General features: G+C 46.1%; 2 protein-coding genes across 2 annotated transcripts in view; one reads left to right on the top strand and one right to left on the bottom strand.

Annotated features, from left to right (window-relative positions):
* Nucleotides 1-10,422, top strand: part of TNFSF8 (TNF superfamily member 8) — a 30,585-nt gene extending 20,163 nt beyond the window's left edge. Inside the window, exons 3-4 of the mRNA XM_081575394.1 lie at nucleotides 5,090-5,161; nucleotides 6,667-10,422. Coding sequence (XP_081431520.1) covers nucleotides 5,090-5,161; nucleotides 6,667-7,061 — 467 coding nt within the window. The 3' untranslated portion in view covers nucleotides 7,062-10,422. The remainder of the gene's footprint in view (nucleotides 1-5,089; nucleotides 5,162-6,666) is intronic.
* TMEM268 (transmembrane protein 268) overlaps nucleotides 1-12,519 on the bottom strand; it is a 358,336-nt gene that overhangs the window by 74,921 nt on the left and 270,896 nt on the right. The gene's annotated exons all lie outside the window — the stretch shown is intronic.

The raw sequence follows: 12,519 nt of genomic DNA, 5'->3' as shown, positions 1-12,519 counted from the left end.
TGACACCCATAACCTCATTGCATCTTCGCAACATGCACATGCTGGGGTTGAATGTTACTATCCCCACTTAACAGATGCAGGAATTGAGGGTCAGTAACAGGAAGTGACAGGTCTGACGTTACAAGCCTTGACCAGAACCCAGGTGCTTTCTTTGAGATGCACTGTGTCTGTTTTGCTCCGATATTAATCCGGAAGGTACTTGGCACTCAGACCACATACTTTCTGGCTGGAATGGTAGGTGTGGCTTGTCTTGCCCCATTGGGCATTGTTGCATCTTAATGGAAGCCTGACAGCCCCTGACTTATTACTTGGCAGGGTTCAGCACATGAACCTGAAGTCACCTGCGGGCATTCCCCTGGGAAGAGGAAGTTCAGATGGCTCATTAGTGCTTGTTTTCCAGGCACCCATAGCTGTCTAGTCCGTTTTCAGGCCAGTGTGTATGGTGGCTGCAAACCCACTTTTGGTTTTTGGTATTCCTACATTTAAGCCTCTCTGCTCCATGGGAAGACTAAAAACCAGGGCAGAGCCCAAGACTAGGAGTCATGAACTATGTGCTCTGAACCCAGCTCTGCCACTAACCTGCTGTGGGATCTTGAGCCAGATCCTTAGTCCCTCTGGATTCAGCCTCTCCATGCATAAATCTAGCGTCACAGTTAACTTGGCATCCAATGGTCCTTTTGGGTCTACTATTTTGAGATCTCAAGGAGGGTTCCCATCTTCATGTTGCATTGTTCTGACTTCTATCTAGAACATGACCCTTCCAACCACCTAAAGCAACATCTCTCTCTCTGTCTCTGTCTTCCCTGCACCTGACCAGGAGGGTTTTGTTGGCAAATGTTTCTCTCCAGCCTTCCTAACAAAGCCCAAGAAAATTTCATGATCCTTCTAGAGGAGACCAAAGCTTGAGAGGATGGCTTACAAGTCTTGCCCACCTGAAGGCCTTGGTTCTCAGGAGTAACCACAGAGAACCTGAGTTGTCTGAAAGATGGAATGCCCAACAGAAGCAAGGGGTCCCAGCCTGCGGCCCGGCCCCATCACTGACTCATGGGATGACCTCGGACAAGTCTGCTGTGGGAGTAACATTGGGGAGCACATGTGTTATGTAGTTACCAAGGCTGGGACGAACAATTTCTCAGGGAACTTCCAGTTCTGTGAACCATGAAAACCCTTACAGAACCAGGTTATTCATATCTTAGGTTATTCCCAGACCTAAAACACTCTGTTCTACTGCTGCAGGTGTCTGGAAATCTTAATGTGTGTAGACAGACTCCTAGCTTGGGTAGAGCAACATGCTCAAAAGATAGACAGTTGGAGCTGGGACTGACTTCGTGTCCCTGCAGCAGGCCTGGCAGTGTATGCTTGAGTCTACACAGCCGGCTAGAATCAGCTAGAAGGGCCCTTCTGGATCATCTGATCCACCCTGCTCTTCATCTAGCTTGAGACACAACCGCCCAGAGAGGGAAAAGTCCTAGATTCTAACTCCCAGGCCATCTACTTGCCGTGATGTGCGGACTGTTCTCACTTCTCCTCCCTAGTGTTTCGTTCTTCAAATTAAACCCCTCTGTGCAGCGAATTTGGTTGGGAAATAAATGAAACAGAGGTGTGTTTTGCTCCCAATGCTCCCCAAATTCAAACTTCCAGGAATACTATAGGATTCCTGTCTCAAAACCAAAAAAGATTACATCATGGGCTCACAGGGTGACAAGGAGACTCAAAGCCACATGGCTGATGACCCATGGAATATTCATCTAGGTCTTGACAGGAGCCACATGACTCTCACACCAGCCCAATACATCTCTGAACAGCATTAACTGGTCCAATATTGAGCTGCCAGCATTGTGACTTGCAGTATGTGTTGTATGTCCTTAATTAGTCTTCCCACTGCCTCATCCGGGAAATGGGGACAAGAGCGGTATTCGCCGTTAGCTGAGTGCATCATCTCCTTAAACTTCCAGGAGCCATGCTGTTTGGGCCCACAGAGCCAGCTGCCATCAGCCCTGGCCCTCCTAACAGCCTCGAAAAATGCTAAGCTCCAGCAGTGTGCCTTCCCCAGGCTCCTCTCCAAGTTCAGCAGTTCCATTCCACCGAGAGCCCCTCAGAGCCCTGCTTCCTCAGTCCCTTCCCTTAGCCAACTCAGTGATGTCATTCTTCAAGAGAGTTGCCTCTGTTTTCCCTTCTTTTCTAAACATCTAACAGATTCTGTAAGAAAAACTAAGATACACCATGGCATTTGACTTCAGGAAATGCAAAAGCTTCAAAATAAGTTTTTTTTTTTTCCATCCTTGGGTTTCTCAGAATTACAGCTGAGGTCAACCCAACAAACATGCAAAGACCAAAGGGGAAAGCAAAAAAAAAAGAACCTGCATGTGTGAGAGGCGAGTCCAGGCTTGTACTTCCACATCCACCTGTTAGCAGAAGCTCACCTGACAGATGCCACAAGTGACGTGGTGTGAGGGGGCCCTTGGCCGAGGGGTAGAGCCTGTTCACGGTGTAATGTGCTGGCCTGAGCCAAGGGCTGGAATCTTAACCTCCCGTGTAATCTAACCTGACCTGCAGAACCAAGCAGAGAATGAGGCCAGGTGTCGTCCAGCCCGGAAGGGGAGGTCACGCCAAGCATCCGCATTCCCTTCCTCAAGCCCTGAGAGCTGAGCTGACATCCACAGAGGGAAGGAGCAGAGACAGACTCCATGATTCAGCTCAACAAACATTTACAGAGTATCTTCTGGGCTGGCAGTGGGGATATGGAAACAGTAGTCTCTGCCCTGAGGATTCATGGTCCAATGGAGAAGGCAAACAGGCAAACAGAAGGAGAGGTCAGAGAAGGGTTCCCAGAGGAGGTGGCTGCCAGGCAGTGCTTTAAACAAGGCACAACTTGCCAGTGAAGAGGGGGATTCCAGATGAAACGGAAACCAGCATGGTGTATTTGGGGGCATCCCAAGGGCCCAACCTCCAGAAGAATGGTCAAAAATCTACTCGGGCATTAGAGTCAGATAGCCTCAGCCTGAATTGGCCCTCTACCACTCACTAGCTGTGAAAATGTTACAAGCCATGTAACTTTTTAAAGACTCAATTTCCTTATGTACACAAGAGAAGTTTTTCGAGTACCTTTCTTGTGGGGTGATGGTGAGAATGAAATAAAATAATGCATGTAACAGGCTTAGCAGAGTAAAAAGAAAATAGCCATCAGTCACTATGTATCAGCTAGAAGTATTATTCCCAGCACCACTATTACTACTGCTGGGACAAGTACAAGAGACAATAAGGGCTAGAGGGAAGGTGAGGGAGGAGACCTCAGAGTTCATTAGGGATTAGAACACAACGGAACACAAATGCCAAGGGGAGGAGCTTGGCCCCGATCCTGCAGTCACAGTGGGGTCAGAAAGGAGTTCCGAGCAAAGAGACACAGTCAGACATGTCTCTCTGCGATTCCTTTTGACCTGATGTTCCACACCCCCAAAAAAGAAGGCTGGGCCTTCTACTCACAGTCACAGCACATTTAAGAATGAACAGCTCTCAGTGCGCCCTGGTGGCCTAGTGGTTAGAATTCGGGCTTTCGCCGCCTTGGCCCAGGCTCAATCCCTAGTCAGGGAACAGTCCTGTGGGACATGGCTCAAAAAAAAAAACAAAAAGAATGAGCAGTCCTCATTGCCTCCTTGCTATGACTGTACACACCCCAAGAGTGTGGGCTGCAGGCAGGACAAGATCCCTAGCTGGAGGATGAGTGAGAGATGAAATCAAAAGAACAAAAGAACAAGGGCAGCTGGCCCTCCAGCCCTCCTCACGCAAGAGACCTGTGGACCAGAGCCTCTTCATGCCTTGAGGGGAGATAAGAATGAAAACAGACCCCTGCTTCTGCTGGGGGTGCCTCTAGCAGTGAGCTTGTTCAGACAGCAGGGGGAACTCCTCACTTAACTTTCTACCACTGCAAGCCCCCATCCTGCTGTCAGGAAGGCCAGAAGGGATTTTCTCAGGCCAGGACAGAGGGCACTAGGGAAGACTGTGAGTCCAACAGATGCTACTCTGAAACCCTGTGAGCAAGCCTGCTAGGATGTGGTCAGTCTCTGACAGGCGGAATCATCGGTCATCTCTGTCATCTCTGGTCACATCATCAACAAGATGTCAATGTCAGATCCTAGATCTGCCAGTTCTACAGATTAGGGAAACCAAGACTCAATGAGAAGAAACAAATGCCCAGAATAAGTTGGATTCATGAGTCGTTGCAGGAAATGTATAGCTTGGTTCTGTGCATACAAAATAGTTACTATACTAAGAAATGAAGCTGCCATCACCAGTGAATATGTTTAAAATACTCTGATTTCTTAAATTCCACAATGACATAAACATTGTCTTCTCTCCCTGCCAAGGAAGCTCCATATAGCAGGCTCGCTGCTTAGGTCTCTATGATCTTAAATCCTTTTAAAATTGAACACTAGGATGTGTTTACCTCCTCTGTCTGGCAAAATGGCCTTGAGGAGGAAGCCTGGTCTCTGAAATCAGATAGACATGGGAGTGGATATCAGCGTTTCCTCCAACTTGCAATGACCTTGTATTGCTGACCATGTCTAGACATCAGGATTAGCCTTGCAGAGCTATTCTGAGAATTCAATCAGCCGGAATACACAGAAGTACACTCTTAAAGGAAGGATGGCAATAATTACTACCAGACTTAGTGTTCTAACCACCACTGCATGGCTGAGTGACACAGGACAATGCACTGAATTTGTCTAGTCTCCACGCTTTTTCCATCTCTCAAAGGGACTTAATCAGCCCTCTCTCACAGAGCTGTTGCAAAGATCCAGTGAGGTAGAGTATATGAAGCAACAAGAATGGCACCAGGTACATACAGGAACTCAGGCCCTGTTTGTTTCCTTCCTCCAACTTCCACAATCTTTTGTAAAAGTCCATGTGGAAGCAATCAAGTTTAAAGAAAAAAAACTCCTAAGGTACTTGATGGCAAAATGAGAAATAAACAGGTTTTCCTTTTATCCCCCAAATGGAAACAGAATAGTAATCGTCTCCATCAAAGGGTCATGGGTAAAGATCAGTTCCAGAGCAGAGAGAGGCATTTAACATGTGGTCTTATTTTTAGGAAATTGCTCAGAGGATATCTCATGTATCCTGGAAAGAGCTCCATTCAAGAAGTCATGGGCCTACCTCCAAGGTCAGTAACCAAAACCGGGAACCCCAACCATGTGAGGGTCACTTCCTGTGGCCTTTCTCAGATTTCTAAGCCAGAGGTCACAAGTAGAGGCTCACAGCCAGATGTGACCTGCATATGTATTTTGTTTAACCTGTGTGATCATTTTTATAATTTGAATTTAAATGGCTTAGGGGGAGAGGGGAGAGCGTTATGCTCAAAAGCTGCAAGATGCCTGCTTCCCAAACCTCCTTCACTCTTTAAGTTTGCCTCCCTGGCCTGTGAGGGAACTGGTGCTCCCCCGCCCTTCATTCATCTACGGGCTGCAGGCCTGGTGCTCCCCCCCCCCCCCATTCATCTACGGGCTGCAGGCCAAGGGTACTGTCCTCTCCCTCATACATGGGAAGCAGGTTCTTAATCTCTGCCTCTGTCAAGTCATCACAAGAGAGTCACAAAACTTCCTGGTGTCCAGATTGAGAGCTTCATGACCATGTTGGCACATGCCCCACTGGCATATTGCAGCAGGTAAGAGGTCCCTTAGAGACGAAATAATAAGAGGCATTTATGCTAGGATAGATGAGGTACAGAGGAGATGGCCAAGATTCTTTGCAATAGCCATTCTGCTCATTTTCAAAATTGAATTTTGCAGTTAGATTAGTTCTCATTCTTCAGTTGAATTGCAACGAGGTTTAAAGGGAAGTAATTAAAATGAACGTGCCAGCTCCCCAATTCTGAAAGACACCTGGACCATCAGGGCTGATTTTGACTTGTCAGTGAAAAGACTCAGAGACTTGGCTTCTGACACCAACATGTCTGCTTAGAGAGCCTGCTAATTCTCTGCTCCTCTATAAATCCCAGCTGGGAGGAATCCCTTAATGTGAACTTAAAAGGTCTACACAATGATGTCTGGCTGCCCTTTTAAAGAGAGGAAGATATTTAAAATTCCAGAAAATGAAGAGTTAAGGGATGCATCTGAATGTGAAAGAACAGACTGAGGTTCTCCTAGACTTCTTGATGCCTGAATTGGTTACTAACTGAACAAAACTGAATGCTTTTTTTCTGATACTTTGTGCAATGCTTACCCAATAGCAGTCCCCTGTTGATCAAATGTTCATTGATTGATTGAATATATGTCCACGATAGTCCAAAACTTATAAGGAGTACAGTCTAGGAACTTATAGTCTGAAAAGGGAAAAGTAGAACTTATAATAATAATAACAGAATGATAAAATGATTAAGTGGAAAACAATTACCTCTGTACGGGGTAAAGGTCTAGTACTGTGTGTTTTCTGACCCTCCAGCTTTATGCTTTAGAGAAAAAGCAGAGGGATGGTTTTGTACCTGCACCTTAAACACTCAGCAATGCCTAGGAGTAACATGGAAGATATTCCAGATGGCTGAACCAGCAGGCAATATTACAGAAAACACGGGGCTTGAATGGGGAACCTTGAATAAAGATTTCAAATTTTCCAATCTGCATCCGAAATTTGCCTAATAACTCTGAGGTCCTTTTGTCTTTCTCCTTCCAGTGTCAAAGCATATAAACAAAACCAAGTTGTCTTGGAACAAAGACGGCATCATCCATGGAGTCAGATATCAGGATGGGAACCTGGTGATCCAGTTCCCAGGTTGGTACTTCATCATCTGCCAACTGCAGTTTCTTGTGAAATGCCCAGAGCACTCCGTCGACCTGAAGCTGGAGCTCCTCATCAACAAAGATGTCAAAAAGCAGACCCTGGTGACAGTGTGTGAGTCTGGAGTGCAAACCAAAAACATATACCAGAACCTCTCCCAGTTCTTGTTGGAACACCTCCAGGTCAACACCACCATATCAGTCAAGGTGGATAAATTCCAGTATGTGGATACAAACACCTTTCCGCTTGAGAACGTGTTGTCCATCTTCTTATACAGTAGTTCAGACTGAACCACCCCTCCTGGCCTTTGGGAAGAAAGCAACTCCCTACCACACAGCACTTATCCTTCCAGACACTTGGGGAAAAAAAGAAAACTTTAGGCCAAGACTGAAAAACACAAAGGGAATTAAATAGCACACTTCCATCCCTCGGGAAGATCCAACTCAGGGTTAAAAAGAGACTTTTGAGTGAAGCATCTTCCAGCTAGAAGGCGGGGACACAATGTGGCGTGGCAGACAGAGCCGTACGTGGGAACCAGAAGGGACGGATTTAGGCCCAGTCCCATCACTAACTCGCTGTGTGACATGGAGCTTGTCCCTTCCCTTCCCTGGAACTTGGATTTCATGCCAGAAAAGCCAAGGGACTGAGTTTTAATCTTTCCAAGGCTGCTCCATCTCGCAAGAGCAGGCTCCCTCATCCCAGACCTGAGAACTAAGATTCCAGGCACTGTTCCCGAAGCCCCTCGCCAAAGGAAAGGCCCCCACGTTGGCATAAAGCTGGCGGCCCTTAGTAGCCTTGTGGCTCTCATGTCACCTAAGCAGAGTCGGGATTTGGGGACGAGGTTCAGGGCACCTTGCTTGACAAATGGAGTGAACAGTAGGATCTAAAGTGTGCAAAACTGACCGTCCTGAATCTAATGCCTCGTGGGTATTTGGAAAACCACCCGGCCGGGCTTGACTCCGCCGGAACTGAGACTGACAACAAGACAGCACAGACAGCTTTTGTTTCCCGTCAGGAAAGTGCCACAAGTTCAGCAAGTACTCAGTCAGAGTGCAGCCGGCAAGGTGATCAGCCGTGTGGTAAGAGAAGAGCGGCTGATGTCTCCCACATGAGCTCTTTCCCCACTTCAAACAGCTCTCAGGAAACCATTCTGTGGAGGGATTTTAAGGCCTCACTGCGTTGTTGACAGACAATGATGACTCTGAAAACGGTGAGGCCTTCTGACTAACGGCCGCCTCCTCTCCTGATCTGGATGGTCAGGACATTTCAGCCTACGTTTACATGTGTCCGTCTTCGAGGGAGCACCTTGTGCGTTTGAGAGAAGGACCACTGACTTGAAATATAAGCTCATGAAGTTATGCTTCAGAGGAAAAAGGAATGCCTTAACTGCTATGTAAAGGAAGGGAGTAAAATTTGCATTTTTCTCAATTAGGAGGAAAGAAGAGAAAGGAGTAGGAACTCAGGAAAGTTTGTCAGAGAAGGACTAGAAATGATTTAAAAGAAGGGAAGTAAAAGCAGCAGTGGTAGGGATGAGAGGGACTTCGGAGAATAAAAATGGCTAAGGGGAGATTAAAGTCATTTGCTGAGCCGGGTGTTACACTGACCGCTTCCAAGGTCTCCACTAAGACATGTTCAGTAAAGTCTACATTTCTCTTCAACACTTTCTAGGGTAGATTCTTTGGGAGGAGTGGGCATTGGAAGAGATGTTGAATTCAGCAAGGCAAGTGGTCTGTGGTAAAAATCAGAGATAGGTTTTGAGGACCCAAAGCCACAGAATAAGGGGGCACCTGGCATTTACACCCTAACTCTGTAGGACAAATGAATCCTGCTTAAACCAACTCACGCATTCTTGAGAAAGTATCTGCAACCTAAGCATGCGGAAGCTAAGTGAATTTTCTACTGTCCCATATATTACCTTGAGAAAGTTTCCATTTTCATTTTTAACCAACACTCCAGAGCAGAGGTACCTGACATTTGCCTCCTGAGGGGTTCCTAATCTCAGTCTCTGTCAAGCAATGGCCTGAAAGCCAGCACCTGAAGACAAAGAATTTAAAGGAATCCAGTAGCAAGACAAACAATTATAAAAGAATAATAATCATATTAATAATCAGTAATAACCCAATGTAGGGATAATACAGAATCCCTGGTGGCTCAGATGGTATAGAATCTGCCTGTAATGCAGGAGACCTGGATTCAGTCCTTGGGTTGGGAAGACCCCCAGAGAAGGGAATGGCAACCCATAGCGAGTGGATGGCCTAGAAAGTTTAAAATGGAATTCTGTCACTCCCTGAGGATTACCAACCCCCTGGAAATGCTGTGAGCAAATGACACCATCTACACAAGTAAAATAAGTCATTTTTCATACTGGGAGTCCAAGCTGCCTAAACATATGCCTCTTTGGTAAAAACTCATCTGGTGCTCACTCATTCTGCCCTCTCCCATCCCCAACACATAAATACACACACACACACACACACACACACACACACACACACACACAAACTATACTTGTAGAACTTGCAGAGGAGAGTGATGGACGAGTTGATGAATGGTAACAAGTGAGTATAAATGTATTTCTGCCCTTGGGAAAATTCACAGGACTGTCTTTCTCCACATTTGGTGGCTTCTTCCTCAGCCTATTTCTCCATCACACATGGATGCCTCCTCATCCAATTCCTTCTCAGAATCCCTGCATCACACAACACTTGGCTGGGAGAAGGGCCCTGCACGTCCAGGGGGTGCTGATAGGATCAGGCACTAAAAAAAGGAGTGCTGGAGAAACTGGGCAGGATTCACCAAATGAGGGAGGCTTCCAGAATCCCTGGAACACCGCTGACTGTCCTGGCACTGGGGGACAAAGCTGTTAAGAGCATAGAGGAGTCAGTCAGTGTCATCTCTGAAAAGATACTGAGAGATCAGCTGAGCCAGTGTTGGAATGGAAGCCCAATACAGGGCAGAGACTGAAGTGGGGATTTAAGCCCAGCCTCCTGACCCCATTACTACCCCCCAGGCCCTTCTGGTCCCCCGTGGCCTTTTCATAATTCCTCAAGTCACATCCATCCAGCACTGCCCTGCAGCAGGCCTCAGTCCTCAGGGATTCCTCTGTTTCTCCCTGACTCTCTCAAAACAATCCAAGATCATCATTCTAATGTGAGACACAGGTGGTCTGTAGATTTTCGTACATGGTCAACTCATGGAAAAAGTTTAGGGTCCCGTGATGTAAATGTTTCATCTCTCAGAAACTGAAGAAATATATGATATGAACAATATTTTACAGTAAAAAAATTAAAAACGTGTTTTATTTGAAGTTACATAGATAGGTAAGAGTATATATGTGTGTGTAAGTAAGTATGTGTGTATGCATGTACATATATGTATACTCTATATATGCATATGTGTATGTGTGTGTGTATACACTTCTCCCCCTAATAATTGTTTTACAGGTCATCTGCTTAACCTGGGGTCAGGGGAAGAAGCCTGATTATTGCTCTGGGCACTGCAAAATTTATATATTTTTGTATTTATTTTTAATTATGAAAAGAACAGAAAGTAGTATTTCTCCCATGACTCACCAGTATTTAATAACTATTAATATTTTACTATATTTGCTTCTGCTTTTTTTAAACAATAAAAAATACAGGTAGAGCTGAAGTCTGCCCGCTCTGTTCACTTCCCTGTGCCCTCCCCAGAGCTAACTACAGCCTGGGAGTCTGCGTGTCCCCTTCACTTGGTGGCTCAGATGGTAAAGAATCCGCCTGCAATTCTGCAGGAGACCCAGGTTCGATTCCTGGGTCAGGAAGATTCCCTGGAGAAGGGAATGGCTACCCACTCCAGTATTCTTGCCTGGAGAATTCCATGGACAGAGGAGCCTAGGGGGTGGCTATAGTCCATAGGGTCACAAACAGTTGGACATGACTGAACTGAGTGACTAACACTTTCACTTATATAGTTTTATATTTGTTTTCCCATAGGAATATATAGTACAATTCTGTGTGTTTTTAAAATTTTCAATAAATGATACCCTACTTTATATGGCATTTTGTGACTTGAAATTTTCCTATAACATTAAGGTTCTGAGATTATCTAAGCTGACACACACAGATCTATCAATAGCTCATTCATTTAACTGCTATTATAGTATTTCATTGTTTGAATACATCAGAGTATGCTCGTTCTCCTATGGATAAGGATGTAGCTTGCCTTCTGATTTTGCTGCAATAAGGATCTTCCTGCATAGTTCCCATCCCTTGTTGCCATTTTTCAATACAGCAAAAGAATTCTCTTTAAAAATTAGAAATAGTGCCCTAAAGCTGCTAAGTTCGCCTTGACCAGTGAGGGTTTAGACTCCTCTGTGGTCACAACTCACAAGCTGGAGCCTTGGAATCTAAAGAGCGATTTCTGAATTTCCTAAGAACCTCTGCTCCGTACTCCCATCCCACACAAAGTCCTGAGTGCCAGTGTGGCGCCAGGCCCCAGGTCAGGCGCCAGCCTGTGTGCCATGGTTCTGTCAGGCTGCTGCAAAATCAGCTCTAGTTAGCATGTGCTTGGAACATCTTGCCAAAGCACTCCAGGGCTCCCCTGGATCTGTATCTCTTTCTGGAGAATAAATGAAAAATCCAGACTGCAAGAGGGGTGAGCACAACCCCAGAAGGAAATTTCTCCCCTGAGGCCAAACGTCCATGTTCCTTGGGCTCAGGTCCCTTTTCTCTTCACACTCCACACAGTCTCCCTGGGTGAACTGAACCAACCCCCTTGCCTTCAAATGACACTTTCTTGCCAGTGACTGCATCATCTCTACATTCAGTTTGGTTCTTTTCCGAATATCCAGTCCAATACATTCAGTATTGTGCTCTAGTTCTCTCTGAGACCTTGCAGTGGAAGCCTGAACTCAGTGACTAGTGCAGTGACTCTCCAGCTTTGTTTCACTTTTTTACCATGACCCGAGGGGGAAAAAAAAAACCTTACTTTGCAAACAACTGCATGTGTGCGTGCACATACAAACACACACACACACACAGCAAAGACAAACATTTCATTAAGTAATATTTACCCTTGTTTGTGACTAAGGAAATAATCTTGTTGTGACCACCTGAATTGATTTTATGATGTTCTCATGAGTCACATCCCACAACTGTTCAAGCTTGCCTTTCCCTGCCCCACAGGTGGGAAAGTTGAAAACAGTCTTTCCTTATTCCCTTGCAGCTCAGGCTTTAGAATAGTTTGATCTTAGATTTTGGAATGTTCATCCACTCACTTGGCACGCACAGCTGTGGAGGCCTGTGGTTATCTTGTAGCCCAGGGGTCTGCCGGGGTTCCAGTGTCCAGCTTAGCAGGTGTGATGAGCCTAGTTGTAAGGAGAGGAGCATCCATTCTGCTGACATGGTCTGTTGCAGATTCACGTTGGTTCTAAAGCTGGCAGTAGCAGCGGCTTCCTTATTGGGGGTGGTTTCCTGTCTGAAACGGTGGTGTTGTGGCTGTAGAGGGGGCAACTTCCTGACTGCAAGACTGTTGAATAAACAGCAGGGACCACAGAGGCTCAGTTCCTAGGAGCAGCCTCAAAGGTTGCTCCTGAGACCTCAACCTGGATTCCGTTTCCTCAGCCCTCTTGACAATCCGTAAGCCATTTAATGCATGCACACTAAGTCGCTTCCGTCGTGTCCAATTCTTTGCGACCAAATGGACTGTAGCCCGTCAGGCTCCTCTGTCCATGGGATTTGCCAGGCAAGAGTACTGGAGTGGGTTGCCATG

Source organism: Giraffa tippelskirchi, chromosome 1 (genome assembly GCF_054371585.1).
Source record: "Giraffa tippelskirchi isolate mGirTip1 chromosome 1, T2T-mGirTip1v1.2.pri, whole genome shotgun sequence".
Taxonomy (NCBI): Eukaryota; Metazoa; Chordata; class Mammalia; order Artiodactyla; family Giraffidae; genus Giraffa; species Giraffa tippelskirchi.
Note: the sequence above shows the minus strand (reverse complement) of the source record. Positions and strands in the feature narration are given on the sequence as shown.